This window comes from Bubalus kerabau, chromosome 10, assembly GCF_029407905.1.
Source record: "Bubalus kerabau isolate K-KA32 ecotype Philippines breed swamp buffalo chromosome 10, PCC_UOA_SB_1v2, whole genome shotgun sequence".
In the NCBI taxonomy this organism is placed as follows: domain Eukaryota; kingdom Metazoa; phylum Chordata; class Mammalia; order Artiodactyla; family Bovidae; genus Bubalus; species Bubalus kerabau.
Genome location: NC_073633.1, coordinates 64865081 through 64882231, shown reverse-complemented (window position 1 = coordinate 64882231; position 17151 = coordinate 64865081). Strand labels below are relative to the sequence as shown.

At 35.4% G+C, this 17151-nt stretch overlaps 1 protein-coding gene across 8 annotated transcripts in view; it reads right to left on the bottom strand.

Moving 5' to 3' along the window:
* Positions 1-696: 696 nt before the first annotated feature.
* GABPB1 (GA binding protein transcription factor subunit beta 1) overlaps positions 697-17151 on the bottom strand; it is a 67537-nt gene continuing 51082 nt past the window's right edge. For 5 of the 8 annotated variants that reach the window (XM_055537991.1, XM_055537989.1, XM_055537987.1 and 2 more), the window contains 3 exons: positions 9447-9632; positions 6766-6881; positions 697-2202 (listed from right to left, as the gene is read on the bottom strand). In XM_055537991.1, the coding sequence (XP_055393966.1) occupies positions 2050-2202; positions 6766-6881; positions 9447-9632 (455 nt within the window). In that variant the 3' untranslated portion in view covers positions 697-2049. Of the gene's footprint in view, positions 2203-6572; positions 6882-9446; positions 9633-17151 lie in introns of those variants that run through there. The other 3 variants (XM_055537988.1, XM_055537993.1, XM_055537994.1) reach the window with 2 other exon arrangements.

Here is a 17151-nt window from a genome sequence, read left to right as displayed (position 1 = left end):
AGAAGGGGGAAAAGTGGAAGCAGTGACAAATTTTGTTTTCTTGGGGCCCAAAATCACTGCAGATGGTGGCTGCAGCCATGAAATTAAAAGATGCTCACTCCTTGGAAGGAAAGTTATGAACAACCTAGACAACATATTAAAAAGCAGAGACATCACTTTGCCAACAAAAGTCAGTCTAGTCAAAGCTATGGTTTTTCCAGTAATAATATATGGATGAGACAGTTGGACCATAAAGAACACTGAGCGTCAAAGAATTGATGCTTTCAAATTGTGTTGTATGAGACTCTTGATAGTCCTCGAACTGCAACAAGATCAAACCAATCAATTCTAAAGGAAATCAACCCTGAATATTCACTGGAAAGACTGATGCTAAAGCTGAAGCTCCAATAGTTTGGCCATTTGATGAGAAGAGCCAACTCACTGGAAAAGATCCTGATGCTGGGCAAGACTGAAGGCAAAAGGAGAATAGGGCGGCAGAGGATGAGATGGTTAGATAGCATCACTCACTCAAAGGACATGACTTTGAGCACACTCCAGGGGATAGTGGAAGACCTGGTGTGCTGTAGTCATGGAGTCGCAAAGAGCTGGACATGACTGAGTGACTCAACAGCAAGGGTGGAATATTGCCGTAATACACAGAACAAACTTTTTAATGTGTGAAAAAATGTGGTCAAAAATATAAGTCTACACTGAACATATGTGGAAAAGATATTTAATTGTAAAATAGAAAAGTAGGCCAGAGTACAGTTTTAAGGGTAACTGCTTCTTTATACAGTATAGGTAATCTAGAAGGGTCTTAGGGTTAAACATTTTCATAAAGCAATAAAACATTAAAAAATAAACCAAGAAAAGAGCTTGAAGTTATGTTTTACAAAAAAAGCAACAGTATGTCAGAGTTTAATGTCCATACATTTGTGGAATTCAACAATACTGTGATGAGAGCCAGTCACAGCACAGACTTACAGCTTTCACAGGGAGAAGATAAAGTTATGTTAGACATATCTATAGCATCACTGTAGTACAAAAAGTTCTTGTTCTACATACAAAAGCAATTTTTTTCTTTTCTGTAAGAATAATTTCCTGGGGGGGAAATGAGTCCATGAAGTATTTCAGAAACCCATATGTTTTGAGTTTTCCAAAAACATTATCTTAAAATCCAGTGCCTTAAAGTGCTTTCATGTGGAAATCATGATGGAAGGCACAGAATAGTTTCACATCCCCACTATGAAATTTTCAAAAAAGCATAAATTTTGCAGTTTGAAAATTCAAGATATCTTGTAAGCTGCTCCTTCCAAGAACATTGTCATTCCAATAAAACCAGCTGCTAGCTTACTTAGTTTCAATGACCTACAGAATAAAAGGGTTTCTTTTTTTCCTAGTAACCTTCATCATCTTTGTGGGAAAAATAATACCTATGCAAGTGATGCATTCCAAAATTATAAAACATGCAGAATATGTACAAACAGAAAGTTTTTAAAAATATTTGCTTCATATACATGTAAATCTACTTGGGTATAGCTGAAATTGAACAAATATAAAAATCTGCTTTCTAAAAAATGTTTTCAGAGAATCTGAGACAACTTAAAGCTGTACAAAGATTTCCTGGTAGAAATCTTCTCTTCATATAGAAGTTTATACCAACAGGAGTAATTCCAGCATCAGTCCACCACATAATTATTACACATTTGGTCTAATCAACAACGATCACCCTTAAAACTGTTTTATTTCTGAGAAATTAAGGTTTGTACTAATATCAAAAAGAATTCACAAAAACGGTGGCTTATTGTGTTTTTGGATCTCTTCAACAATCTTTATCAACTCATTTGGAACTGTAAAAAAAAAAACTATTTACAGAATTCAGTTTTAAATACATTTCACAACTTCTAAAGTTTTATGTTACAAGAACTCAGAGCTCATGGCTTAAGTCCAATTATCCATCTGTAGTCTCTTCAATTATCCTGTCTTCCCATGACTGCACCTTATCGTGTACAGTTCAAGATTGTATTCTTTCTTGACCAAAAGTAAACTCAAATTATATGTTCATTTCAATTAAACAGCTTCTTTATTAGTCTGAAGACGCGTCATAGCTTCTAATTTCTGTCTGTAGGCCTCTGCTTCCTGTTCTTTCTTTAGAAGTTGTTGTCGGTATTTCTGTGCTTCTCGATTAGCTTCATCCAGCTGTTTCTGAAGAGCTTCTCTCTCCTAATTAACAAAAAAAAAGTTTTTTTTTCATAACTGCACAGGTACATTAACACATTCAAGCATATATCCTACAAATAAAGAAACCTGTAGTAGTTAAAAGTAGCCATCTATTGCTATTTCTGAGACATCTTGCCTTTTCAACCAATTCTCTTATAATTAAAGCCCTCATTTTGAGCTCCTCAATATGAGATAAAGGCTAGTTTCTGACCTCAAGGAAATTATTTGCTAATTCGAAATAAAACTACCATGATGAGCCCAAACTGGGTACCTGTACTTTTATACCAACTATAAAAACTAGTGAAAAACTTAAATAGGGAAATATATAGCCATACCTCTTTACATCTTTATCTGTGATGTTAAAAAGCTACTAATTATAAAAAATAGTATTCATTGAAAACCCATTATATATGTTGATTAACAAGGTGATTTCCAATAACAAGTCTCTAAGATAGATATTATGCCCATTTTATAGATGAGAAAAATGATGCTCAGAGATGATGTAGCTTTCCCATAACACAATGAGTCAGGTTTATGAGGTTCTACTATTACTGTGTTTAAAACTATCATTTCCTATGATAGTAAGCAAGATTCCTCACCTTAAAAATTAAGAGGGCTGGTCTAGATTAGTATTTCCTAAATTATATCATTTTACAAACCAGTAAAATATTAATTTCTCTATTGTGATCCATTATATATTGTAAAACACGTGTATTAAGTTCCTGAATAAATTGAGAGGTGAAACACAAATCTGGTCCAATGAAAATGATATTCTTTCTCCTCCTCCTCACTCTGCCCTTATACAGTTGTCTAAGGGAAAACATTTCAACTCCTTTCCCATACCTCCAGTAAGCATATGGACAAAAACTCAACTTGCACAGACCCAAGCTCAATCTCATCTCAGAAGCACAAGCCCTCTGAATGAGGTGGGGGCCAAGAGCAGAACTACTAGTCACAAAATGAGGCCAGGTTCCCACTGGACAAGATACTTAACCAGAGAGAACTGCAGGTAAAGGCAAGGGGTTGGCAGCTTGCTGGGAAAGAGGACACTATGAGGGTCTCTTCCACTCTCTTTGACCCATGTCCATTGGGAAAACCAAATGATTCCCTTCCCTTCGCTATTCACATGGTCCATAAGGAGGAACATGTCTAATAGTCCTGCCTTCCTGTGATCCCACTGCCTTCCCTACACTGGGAATGAAGCTAGATCCAACATTAGTTTTTCCCATGAGCCCACCAAAAGTTGGAGTGATTGATTACACATGTAGTCTGCAAATTGTCCAGTTGCATCAAATGTACAGTAGAAGAAAGGTGTGCCCATCATCTCCAAGTTAAGAAATGCCTAAGCCCTACCCTGCTCCTCTTTTCTCCTTACTACTGGCAAGATGCCAACCTCATATAAGCAATGGACACCAGTCCCTGTCAGTGAACTGCAGGACTTTAGAAAGGGTGCAAGCTAGACCACCTTGCTCCGGTAGGAGAACACACAGCTGTGCATTTAAATGTTTTACAATTTTACCTGTCCTAATAAGATCCTTTGCCAGTCAAAGTTTTGAATATAGATAAAAACTTGCCCTGATTTGGTAGGAAATATTAGAAAAAATAAACTTCAAGATATCTTATAAAATTAGCTATTTATTCACATTTAGACAGAGCAAGAGATTCACAATTATTTCAGTTTATGAAACCAATAAGGAAGATATTTATCTTACACTACAACTTCATGCCCAACAATATATTATTATTACATTAGGCAATAGAATAATGGAACAAAGACTTCAAATTTGCTTTATTTCCAAATAAGATTCTCAAATTCTGTTTCAACTATTAGCAATTATCTTTTAACAGTTTTATATATGATTTTTTAATATTCCAATTTATTTTACTTTATCTATTATAAAGCAAAAAAATCATAATAGTGATTTATCTTCTACCATACCTCAGTGTAACTTTTAGAAGATAATAATAATAGCAAGTTACTGAGCATTTACTATATGCTCACCACTGTACTAGTCCTTCACATGCATTCTCATTTGAACCTTTCAACAATTTGATAATGTAGGTGCTATTATTTTCCCCTTCTTACAGATGGGGAAGCCAAGCCTTGAAAGGTTAAATAACTCGACCAATCACACTCAGAAAATTATCATTCAAACCTAAATTTGATTCCAGACTCATATTCTTAACCATTAACTATTTTTTAAAAAAGAAACCGAGGCAGGGTGTGTGCGCTGTCCACTTGTGTGCGAACATCCTCTAACTGCCAAGGGCCAAACACGACCCTATTTTATAAATAAAGTTTTACAGAAATACCGCCGTACCCACTCATTACCAAACTGTCTGTGGCTGCTTTTCCACTACAAAGGCTGAACAGAAGGCAAAACACACCCTATGGAACGTTTAGCAGCATCCCCAGCCTCCATACACTAAATGTCAGTGGCATTTCCCTCATTGTGACAACCTGAAATGTATCCAGATATTGCCAAATGTCCCCTGGGGTCAAAATTGCTCCAGTTAAGAACCACTGATTTGAGAAACTCTTGAGGTTTTTGGCCAAGCAATCACTTAGAAAGGAATATAAAAATATATCCCTAAGACAACTCTACTGGTCATCTACGAAAATAAAATCCAAAGAACTACTTCATGTACTCTAAGAAAACAGTTTAATGAAAACATTGGAGGTCTCTCTTCATTCTGTATCCCCTGCCTGCCTCTACCATCTCTGCTCACTCTATGCTTCAAGGTCTCTCTGCAGTAGCTCTAAGATTATGCAACTTTGGCCTGAACATTTCCGGTGATGATAAATAAGATTTTTATTACCAGATAACTCAATTAGAAAAATTGAGCTGAAACTCTAACTTCCTTAAGTTCTTTATATCAAGGTAAAATTCCATCTCCCTGAAGTGCTGTCTCCTTGGTTCTAGTTAATTTATATACCTCAGTTCATACTTCCTTGTTATTTGTAATTATTCTCCCTGGTTTCTGAAAGACTGTAGGTGGAATCAGGGTGAAATTTGAAGAAAACAGCAACTCTCTCTGGTTGTTAGGTAAATAAAAGCTACAGGCTGCATATTCACTGTTTTAAAAATGGTGAACTGACATAAATCAACTGTACTCCAATTAAAAGAAATGCTGAATTGAGTCAGTTTATGTTAAATAAAAATTCAAGTAATTTAAAAGTGTTTTATTAAATAGTTAAAGCAAAGTACATGACAAAATCTTTTTCATTTTATGTCAGAAAAAAAAGATCAACTGATTTATCTGTAAAAGATATTAAAGGTTATTAAATAATAAGTATACTGACACCATTCAATGAAATAAATGGTTAATTTATAAGAACTTTAGTGTATTACTCTAAATTTTGAAGAAATAAAACAACACACCCTCAATAATTAAACATTACTAAACATCTGGTTAAAACATGAATTAAATTCTTCTTAACTCAGTAATACATACTTTGAGATTGTGGTCACTAGTCTTACATGTAAATGAATTTGGGCAACAATATTTTCTAACTGTCCTCAGTTAGAATTACGTTTCCTTTAGGTGCCATTTTTTAAAATCCTCTTTTTTCTGTAATAACAAGAACCTTAACAAAGATTTTCTAAATACTCACTGATGTTTACTATTCACATATATTAGATATAATGAATGTGAATATAACAATAGGCTGACTTTTTCAACTCTCATAAAACCCCCAAAATGCAGATATTGTTATCCTAAATTCAAATGTGGGAGAAAATAAAACAGAAGTGCAGAAAGGTAAGATAACTTGCCTCAAAGCTAATAGGAGGGGCAAGAAGTGGGATTCAAATCCAGCTCATTTAATTTCAAATCCAAACTTCTTGTCTTTACATTGCAGTTGCTCTTTAAAAGTTATTCAAGAAAGATCTTTTTTCATTTTGATGTAGTTAATTATAAACTTGGGGGAACAATTCTATTTACAGAAATGTGAGAAAAAAATCTACGAGGTAACTATGGAATAGTCATATTTACAAACTAGTTTACAATTTCAAACTAGATTGGCAGAGGTAAAAAAAAAAAGGTGACCCTATCAACAGCTAGTCTACATTTCATTTCCTTAATGGACTCAACAGTGAAATAAGCGGTTATCTATGGCTTTTTCAAAAAAATAACTCAGTTGACAAACTCCAACATTCTTTAAGAGGATCTTCCAGCCCAAATAGACATTTGCATTTCATTTTTGAAAGAAAAAAAATGTTTAGTCAATATATAGTGACATTCCCTTTAGTGACTGTGAGAATGATGTATGTAAATTTAATAGAAAATAAAGGATGAAGTGCAAAAACCAAAGACATTCCAATGTTACCATGATGAAAGACTGTTACAAACAGATTCTTCACTCATTCATTCATTCATTCAATATTTATTTATTGAAGGCTTGCTATATGAATAAGGCAAAAAAAAATTAGACAAAAAATTACTCATTCTATATCAAAACAATACTGTCAGTAATAAATATAGAAGACAAAAAAAAAAAAAAAAAGCAGATGAAATTTATTTTGGATGACTGCAGCAAAACACACCGGGTAAAAGACTCCTTACTTCTATTTCTGCAGACTCCACCCGGTTTTCAATTATTTCAATACATTGTCTTTTGGCTGGCGGTTCTTCACTTATAACAGTTTCTTCAGCAATGTCCGTTGCTGGTACTGTTAATACTAAAATGAAAAAATTTACTCATTACTTCATTTTCAGATAGGTTTAGAAGAATGAAAACTAGTCTTGATACTGTTGATGCAACTCATCTAAGATAAATATATTCCAAAGCCAGTTATTTCATAACACTGATTTCCTTTTTATGAGAAATGTCCATATTTTTGTCTTCAACTTCTTGCCTTTTTACTGAAAACTATCATTTAAAGTGCCTATTTTTTAATTTTATAGACAATATATTCATTCATATGGCTCAAAATCAAAATAATATTTAACAAGCATATTTTGCTAACAGATAATTGCTTTTATTGGTTTCTTATGCATTGTTCTTGTGTTAATTCATGTAAAAACGAATATGAATTTGCAATTCTCTTTTTTCTTTCTTTCATGAAAGTATCTGCTGTTTTCACTTCATGTATCTAGGTACCTTTCATCAATACTTACAGAGCTTTCTTGAATTTAGCTGCATTATATTCCACTATGTGGATACACTATTTCGAACACTGTCTGTTCATAAGCTTTGCTCGTCCATTGGGTGGTTGGACTTTGCCCCAATTTTTAGTATCTATTTATACAAATGTAAATATACTGAGAGGAAGAGGCTGTCCTTGCTTTGCATAACAGAGCAAGAACGTAAAAATGAGTGTACAAGCTTAAACTATGCAAAACAATCTTACTAATCATTGGGGAAAATACAACCTTCCCACAGCTTCTAATGACAAAACATTAAAAAAAATCTCTTACTGTCATTTGTAAACGTAAACAAATGAAAAATAGTAAAACTATTATTAAGAACATTAGAAATATTGAGAATTAAAGTATTTCTTTTAACTCATATCACACTACATTTAAAAATTTACTCAAAAAGAACTGAGAAGTTTACATTTGTTTCACTGGACTGTCTACATAGTCTATATAATCATATGCCATTTATAATTTTAAATTATGAAGGCTTTAACTGTTTCTATTAATATTCAGTAAGTTCCCCTCATTGCTCTTCCTCCTCTTTCATCAATATAAATTTCAGAGTTTGGCAAGTTCCAAAAAAAGACCTATTGGTTTTTATTATGGCCTAAATTGTGTCCCCCTAAAAATTCAAATGTTTAAGCCCTTCCTAATCCTCAGTACCTCAGAATGCATTTGGAGACAGGATCTTTAAAAAGGTTAAACGGGTAAAATGAGGTCATTTGAGTGGGTCCTAATACAGTGTGACTGCTGTCCTTGTAAGAGGTTAGGTCGCAGACGACACGCAGACTGAGGGATGGCTCTGAGGACACACAAGAAGGCAACCGCTCGTAAGCAAGGACAAAGGCCTCGGAAGAAACCAAGCCCGCCAGGACCTTGGTCTTGGACTTTCAGCCTTAGTACTGGGAGAAGATAAATTTCTGTTAAGTTACCCAGACTGTGATAGTTTGTATGGCAGTCCTAGTAAATTAATTATTTAACAGCCTTTCACTCCCATCACATCACATTTATCAATTAGGTCAGGAAGAATTGAGAGCTTTATGACAGTGAGTCATTTGAGCCATTTGTTCATCAATGAGCTTAGTCTGTGTGTTTAATATCAAGTTTTGGAAACAGTGTTGTATTTGCTTAAAACAAATACTCTGAAAGCTTTTTTTTTAATATAAATTTATTTATTTTAACTGGAGTGAAAGCTTCTTCTTTTCTATATAGTTAGAATTAGTTCTTAAAGCTTGTGAAAGTACTTGGTCTTGATCCAAATCCTGGAGCACCTGCAGGAGAGAAAAGCCTCCCAAGGCTTCACAGGTCAAGTGTTTCCTCCTCTACTGCTAAAGAAACAAAATCTTTCCTTGAGACCTAGTCTCTCTGCAAGGCCATACCTCCCTGCCACTCTCAATCAAACCTAGTTTAGGAGGACTTCTCCCTCCAGCCCTCCCTTTCCCCCACTTCCTTCATGGCCATGAAGAGACTTGGTCTTTACAATCCTGAGTCATTTTCCAGAAGGTTATATGTGCACATACTTTTCTTTTAGATCAGGGCAGGGATTGGGAAATACTGGGTACAGGGTGATGCTTGCTCAGATAGGAACTTTCTGCACCTTCTCTTTCTGCTTCCTGCAGCTTTCACGTCTAGTCTATCTTAACCCTACTTGCAGCACTGCCCACTCAGACTGGGCCCTGTCTTGCTGGAAGTGTATATTTATTGCTGATTTCTGAGCTCAACTCCTTTTCTTGATGCACAACTACGGGTTTCCTCAGGGAACCTGCCCTGGCTTAGATTTTAAGATGTTTTTGGCAATCACTTAAAATATGGAATCTTGTGGTTTTCTCAGCCTTTTAGTTTGATTAAAATGTATCTGGGGCTTATGTTTCATCCATTTTATTACTACTCTCTTATTACTCAAAATGAAAAAAATCGGACAATTATCAACAAAGCTGCTAAAAGTTGCCACCATGTCCAACTTCTTTTTAAGTAGCCTTTTCTCACATAGTGTTTTTACAAGCTCATACAATATCTGAATTGTATTAAATGGCCTAGGAAAAAGTACTGTCCAATTTCCTGAGAATTAAGAATAAACACCATTTATGTAAATGCCTTCTACCAACCTTGTTGTCCATCTGGCATGGTCACAATGATGGGCTGACCTATTCCACTTGTTGGAATGGAGTGCAAATTTCCAAGCTGAATTCCATCTGTAACTATTGTGATGACTTGCTGACCCCCTGAACTAACTACTTGCTGAATTGCACCATCCACAGATTCTGCAGTAACTACTTCCTCCGTAGCCACTACTGGAAAAAAAAAAAAGTGAAAATCAATGAACATACATAGAAGCATGAAGAGAAGTTTGTTTTTACTCTGCTACTTTTGCTGTCTTTGCTTCTTTGAGTGTGCTATCCGCTCAGCTGTGTCCAACTCTTTGCGACCACATGGACTGTAGCCTGCTAGGCTCCTCTGTCCATGGGATTCTCTGGGCAAGAATACTGGAATGGGTTGCCATGCCCTCCTCCAGGGGATCTTCCCAAACCAGTGATCGAACCCGGGTCTCTGGCATGGCAGGCAGATTCTTCACAATCTAAGCCCCCAGGGAAGCCATTTTTCTTATGCAGGAGAGCTTTTACATGGTTTTTAAATTCCGTCTCTAGTGGTGCTGTAGATACCTATATTAACAGCTGATTACAAGTTCCACAATTTACAATAAGGGAGTTCCAGCTATGTATGCATACATGTGTTTAAATAAACTGCCTTCATTTAGTTCTATGAGGTGCAAAATTTATAAGATCTCCTAAGGTCACAGATATGACAAAGTACTTATACCATCTTAATAAAATTCTAAAATCCAAAAAATAAAATACTGTATGTGGTGATACTCCATCTAAATTTACAAATGAGTTGATATACATTTCCCATCCAACAAAACATGGAGCTCTGTACTTCTCAAGCAGACAGAATAAACAGCATTCCCTTTTTGGATTGTGTGAGCAAGGGCTGCCTTTATAGTAAGCGGCACATAGGTCTGGTACTGTTGGATATCAAATAATACATTAACATTTACATAAATAAAATTCAAAACTATACTCTCAGTATTTCATGAAAGGTTCAGACAGGATTCTGGCAGCTGAAAACAGCAGCACTCCAGGCCTTGACCAGGTAAAGAAATTGCCAAAATCCCTTCCCACAGGCAATTCTATACCCAACTACTGATCCCAAAAGACATATTCACAAACATTCATATCAGCTTTACTCATATTAGTCAAAAACTTGAAACAAATCAGATATCCATCAAAAGTAGAATGAATAAACAAACTGGTTAACAAAATGGTAGATTCACACACTGGAATACTACATAGCAATTAAAGTGACTAAATACAAAACATGGATAAATCTGACAAAAGAGCATACTGGGGGGTGTAAATCAGACACAGTATACATAATGAGTACTTTTCATTTATGAACTGAGCAATGAGATTAGACAAGAGTGTTTACCTTGTGACAATTCATTAAACTATACATTAACGGATTTTTCTGTATATATATATATATGTTACACATTAAAAAAAAAAGGCATCAAAAGGAAAAATGACAGCAAATGGACAGCAAACACATTGAATTTTTAAAAATCCACTTATCCATGATAATATCTCATGAAAGAAGAGAGAAAGGGGGAAAGAACTAGGATCTTCTTGATAGAAGAATGACATTAATTAACAAAAGAAGAAAAATTATCACTGTAACCCCCAGTGTAATAACTTATTTAAGAAAGCATCACCAATGGATGTTAAAAAAAAAAATACTGGTGAAATGTTTTTGAGAGACAAAATGTTCAAATGAATCTACAGAGTTCAAAGTCATAAAGAACAAGCAAGGGGGACTTCCCTGGTGGTCCTGTGGCTAAGACTCCGTGCTCCCAACAAAGGGAGCTAGATCTGGTCAAGGAACTAAATCCCACGTGCCACAACTAAGACCCTCCATAGCCAAATAAACAAATTTTTTTAAGTATAAAGAAAGAAAAAAAAAAAGCAATACAGTAGGACTATTCTAGTTTGGGGGAGACTCAAAAGACAAAATAATTGAATACAGTGTGTGAATTCTGACTGGATCCCAGATGAAAACAAACCATTATAAAGAACTTTTAAATATGAATCACATGTCAGATAGTATTACTAAATTAATGTTTATGTTTTTAGAAAATATAATAGAACGGTGAGTATGTAGGAAGTGTCCTTGTTCTTGGTAGATACATGCTGAAGAATTTAAGGATCAAGTGCCATGATGCCTGTAACCTACTTTCAGATAATTTGGCAAAATAAAAGCATGTGTCTGTGTGTGAACATGCAGTGGTGGCAAGATGTTAACAGGTGTGAATACAGGTACAAGGTATAAAGTTCATTCTCCCAATTTTTCTATGAAAAAAAGTTCTAATATAACTAATTCTGAGAAAGGAAATGACAAAAAAAACTATTTCTAAATGATATGGTTCTCTGAAATGTGTTATTTGAGGTAACACTTTACCAAAAGTGTAATGAAAAAAAATAATTCTCTCCTAAAGTCATGCTACCCTTCAGATACACATTTACTCTGAAACATGCTAAGCTGCTACCAACTTCCAGTAGAACAACCTGGATATCAACAACCACAGGATTCACTAAATACAGATATGCCTTAATTAAACAAACTCCTTTTTTTAAACAAAAAAGGCAAGATAGGTACTGGGACCCTAGTTTTCAAGGATGAACTCATGGCAAGAGATATGGCTGTAACTCTGCAACTCTGTTACTTGGGTAATCAGAGATCACAATACAAACCACAGATGATATTCAAAATGCAAACAATCTTTATGTTTTCGGTTCTCTCATTTTTGTTTGTCTTAAACAATAATTACACTTTATCACCAAGCACTTAAGAAAATTTCAGGAAGATAATTATAAAATGAAATGTAGGGCATAAAACAGTAATATATTCGATAGAATAACTACTGAGGTTTTCAAACACATTAACTATTGCTTTGATTTTTCTTTTAAATATCCATATGAAAAAGAAATGTTCACTCTGGATGAATGGTACCTGTTAGTAGCAAATATTTCTAAAACATAATTATACATAAGAAATTTCTGAGATCACACATAATCAAGACACAACTTGAACTTTCATCTTTGTATTCTTTGCAATGACTATCATTAAGATAACAGAGTTCTGGCCTTTCATCTAAAAAGCTTTCTTTTTAAGTTGTACTTTGGTGAGGAATTAAGAAAAAATTATAAGGAAACCAATTATGTAAGAAAGCAAAGTAGCCCCTGAGTAATCCTAAGAACAGCCTAACAGTGAAGTGTTGAAACATAAGAATAAAAGAGAAAACCTAAAAACTTTACAAAGAATGTCATTAAAAAAAACTATATATCCACAGATATATCCAAATATAAAACTCCTAGATAAAACAAAATAACTAATAAATATTCATTGCTAATTTAAAAGTCAAGCTGTAATATACAAAGAGAGGCTAGATAACCTGCACCATCTTTGAAAATATTTGAGACCTCTTATTCAACCTAACTTTTGAATTTTAATGCCATAAAATTCAACTAAGATAAGGAAAAAACTGTCTTTGAGGTATTCTTAAAAGACTGAAAATTCTATGTATATAAACATTTCAACAATAAAACAGAAACTATGCTTACTGAAGTAAAGCATAACATTTCAAAAGTATTATCTCCTGAATTCGAATCTGAAATTAAAAAAAAAACAAAAACAGGCAAAAACAAAACAATATTATCAGCTCCACTAACTTATCCCTGAAAGCCAATTCACTATTAGGAGAAAGGAGGGAAACAGCCACCAGACTCATTATACCTTTGGAAAAACCACTGTATTAACAATTAGTCAAAGTTGCACTAAAGACAAAAAGAAGGGTAGTCACAGATATTCATTTAGTCAAGGGATTATAAAGCTGTGCCACAAGAAAAAAAATAAGTCTAAGCAATGCAACATCAACGTAAGACTGCAAACAAAAGCCATAAAACAGAGTTTTATGAGAGCTAATTTCAAAAGGACTAAAATTACATGGTATATTTAAGGCCTACATCTAACAATTTTAACTTCCAATTCTATATCCAAATAAAGTGTAAGTGAAAGTCATTCAGTCGTGTCTGGCTCTTTGCGACCCTATGGACTGTGGAATTCTCCAGGCCAGAATACCAGAGTGGGTGGCCTTTCCCTTTTCCAGGGGATCTTCCCAACCCAGGAATTGAACCCAGGTCTCCCACATTGGAGGCAGATTCTTTACCATCTCAGCCACAAGGGAAGACAAAGAATACTGGAGTGGGTAGCCTATCGCTTCTCCAGCCGACCTTCTCAAACTAGGAATCGAACAAGGGTCTCCTGCATTACAGGTGGATTCTTTACCAACTGAGCTATGATCCAAATAACTCTCAACTCTATTCACTTCTTATTATCTCTTTGCCAGATCTTAATCCATGCTACCATTACTTCTTCCCCAGGTGAGTGCCACAGACTCCTAACTAAACTCCCTTTAGTTTCATGCACAGGAAAATATAGTAAGAGAACATTTCAAATATGTATGTTTCAGGAAGATGTTTGCTTTTTCTAAAATTAGTGAAATGAGAGCATAAGAAAAAAATAAAAAAGCATATTTTAAGGAAACCTCTGCACAACTTTCTAGTCAAGTGAAATGGTCAATTGTGTCTAAACATCTAGAACTCATACATTCTTTTCTGATGGTAAATCTCTTACCTGGCTAGGTAACTACTATGACAAATCAAATAAAGCAAAAGAACGTAAATACTAACAAGCAAAAATGAACCAAAACTAGACTGAAAATCAGATTTATTTCGTATAAGAAGATGAAATATCAGACAAAAGAAAAATATAATTCTTAAAATTATCAAGCACTATGATGGTAACTTCCAGCAAATAGAAACCTTCTTAACTTAGAGGTGAGTTAAAAGATGAAAAAGAAACGCATTCCCTCAGTTTAAATAGATGTCCACACTTAGTCCCTGACAGAGTGTATATACATATACATTTTTTATAAAGAGGTAATATTTTCTTTAAATCAAAATTTTATCAAAGCTTACTAATCAGCACCTGCTAAAATACAATTTCATAGGAGTAGCTATCATCTATAAAATTTTTCTTATCTGTTTGGGCAGAAATCAGTATACCAAGTAACACTGTGTACAAATAAAGAAAAACTTTTAAGAGGCACATGAGTTACAGATAAATAAACCTTAATGAATCTACAGACTATGACAGTGAATAATTACTCTGTTTTATATTTGAAGTGCTCAAAATGATAATATCCTTCTCATGTCAATTTGAGACATATGATTTTGACAATAGGTATCACATTTTTATTTTAATTATACCCTAATTGAACCAGAATTGAAAGAGACACGTGTACCCCAATGTTCAGCGCAGCACTGTTTATAATAGCCAGGACATGGAAGCAACCTAGATGTCCATCAGCAGACGAATGGATAAGAAAGCTGTGGTACATATACACAATCCAATATTACTCAGCCATTAAAAAGAATACATTTGAATCAGTTCTAATGAGGTGGATGAAACTGGAGCCTATTATACAGGGTGAAGTAAGCCAGAAAGAAAAACACCAATACAGTATACTAACGCATATATATGGGATTTAGAAAGATGGTAATGATAACCCTGTATGTGAGACAGCAAAAGAGACACAGATGTATAGAACAGTCTTTTGGACTCTGTAGGAGAGGGCGAGGGTGGGATGATTTGGGAGAATGGCATTGAAACATGTATAATATCATATGTGAAATGAATTGCTAGTCCAGGTTCGATGCATGATACAGGGTGCTCGGGGCTGGTGTGCTGGGATGACCCAGAGGGATGGGAAGGGGAGAAAGGTGGGAGGAGGGTTCAGGATGGGGAACACATGCACACCCATGGTGGATTCATGTCAATGTTTGGCAAAAACCACTACAATATTGTAAAGTAAATAAATAAATAAAACTGAAAAAAAAAATAATATAAAGAGGGAAAAAAAATTATATCCTAATTACCTGAAGCTTGCTCCTTAATAAATCAATTCTTAAAAAGATTAAGTAGCAGTATCAGTGACTCAGTTCAGTCGCTCAGTTGTGTCCGACTCCTTGCGACCCCATGGACTGCAGCAAGCCTGGCCTCCCTGTCTATCACCAACTCCTGGAGTTTATTCAAACTCATGTCCATTGAGTTGGTGATGCCATCCAACCATCTCATCCTCTGCCATCCACTTCACCTCCCACCTTCAATCTTTCCCAGCATCAGGGTCTTTTTAAATGAATCAGTTCTTTGCATCAGGTGGTCTAAGTATTGGAGTTTTAGCTTCAGCATCAGTCCTTCCAATGAATATTCCAGACAGATTTCCTTTAGGATGGACTGGTTGGATCTCCTTGCAATACGAGAATACACAAAGAAACTATACGAAAAAGATCTTCACAACCCAGATAATCACGATGGTGTGATTACTCACCTAGAGCCAGACATCCTGGAATGCAAAGTCAAGTGGGCCTTAGGAAGCATCACTGCGAACAAAACTAGTGGAGGTGATGGAATTCCAGTTGCCCTATTTCAAATCCTAAAAGATGATGCTGTGAAAGTGCTGCACTCAATATGCCAGCAAACTTGGAAAACTCAGCAGTGGCCACAGGACTGGAAAAGGTCAGTTTTCATTCCAATCCCAAAGAAAGGCAATGCCAAGAATGCTCAAACTATGGCATAATTGCACTCATCTCACACACTATACTCAAGAATGCTCAAAATTCTCCAAGCCAGGCTTCAACAGTACATGAACCATGAACTTCCAGACGACCACGCTGGATTTAGAAAAGGCAGAGGAACCAGGATCAAACTGCTAACATCTGTTGGATCATTGAAAAAGCAAGAGCTCTACAATAACATCTATTTCCACTTTATTGACTATGCCAAAGCCTTTGACTGTGTGGATCACAATAAACTATGGAAAATTCTGAAAGAGATGGGAATATCAGACCACCCGACCTGCCTCTTGAGAAATCAGTAGGTAGATCAGGAAGCAACAGTTAGAACTGGACAGGGAACAATAGACTGGTTCCAAATCAGGAAAGGAGTATGTCAAAGCTGTATATTCACCCTGCTTATTTAACTTATATGCAAGAGTACATCATGAGAAATGCTGGGCTGGATGAAGCAATATCAACATCAGATATGCAGATGACACCACCCTTATGGCAGAAAGTGAAGAACTAAAGAGCCTCTTGATGATAGTGCAAGAGGAGAGTGAAAAAGTTGGCTTAAAACTCAACATTCAGAAAACAAAGATCATGGCATCTGGTCCCATCACTTCATGGCAAATAGATGGGGAAACAGTGGAAACAGTGACAGACTTTTATCTTTTTGGGCTCCAAAATCACTGCAGATGGTGACTGAAGCCATGAAATTAAAAGACGCTTGCTCCTTGAAAGAAAAGTTATGATCAATCTAGACAGCATATTAATCTAGACAGCACATTACTTTACCAACAAAGGTCCATCTAGTCAAAGCTATGGTTTCCCCAGTAGTCATGTATGGATGTGCGAGCTGGACTATAAATAAAGCTGAGCACTGAAGAATTTATGCTTTTGAATTGTGGTGTTGGAGAAGACTCTTCAGAGTCCCTTGGACTGCAAGGAGATCCAACCAGTCCATCTTAAAGGAAATCAGTCCTGAATATTCAGTAGAAGGACTGATGCTGAAGCTGAAACTCCAGTACTTTGGCCACCCGATGCGAAGAACTGACTCATTTGAAAAGACCCTGATGCT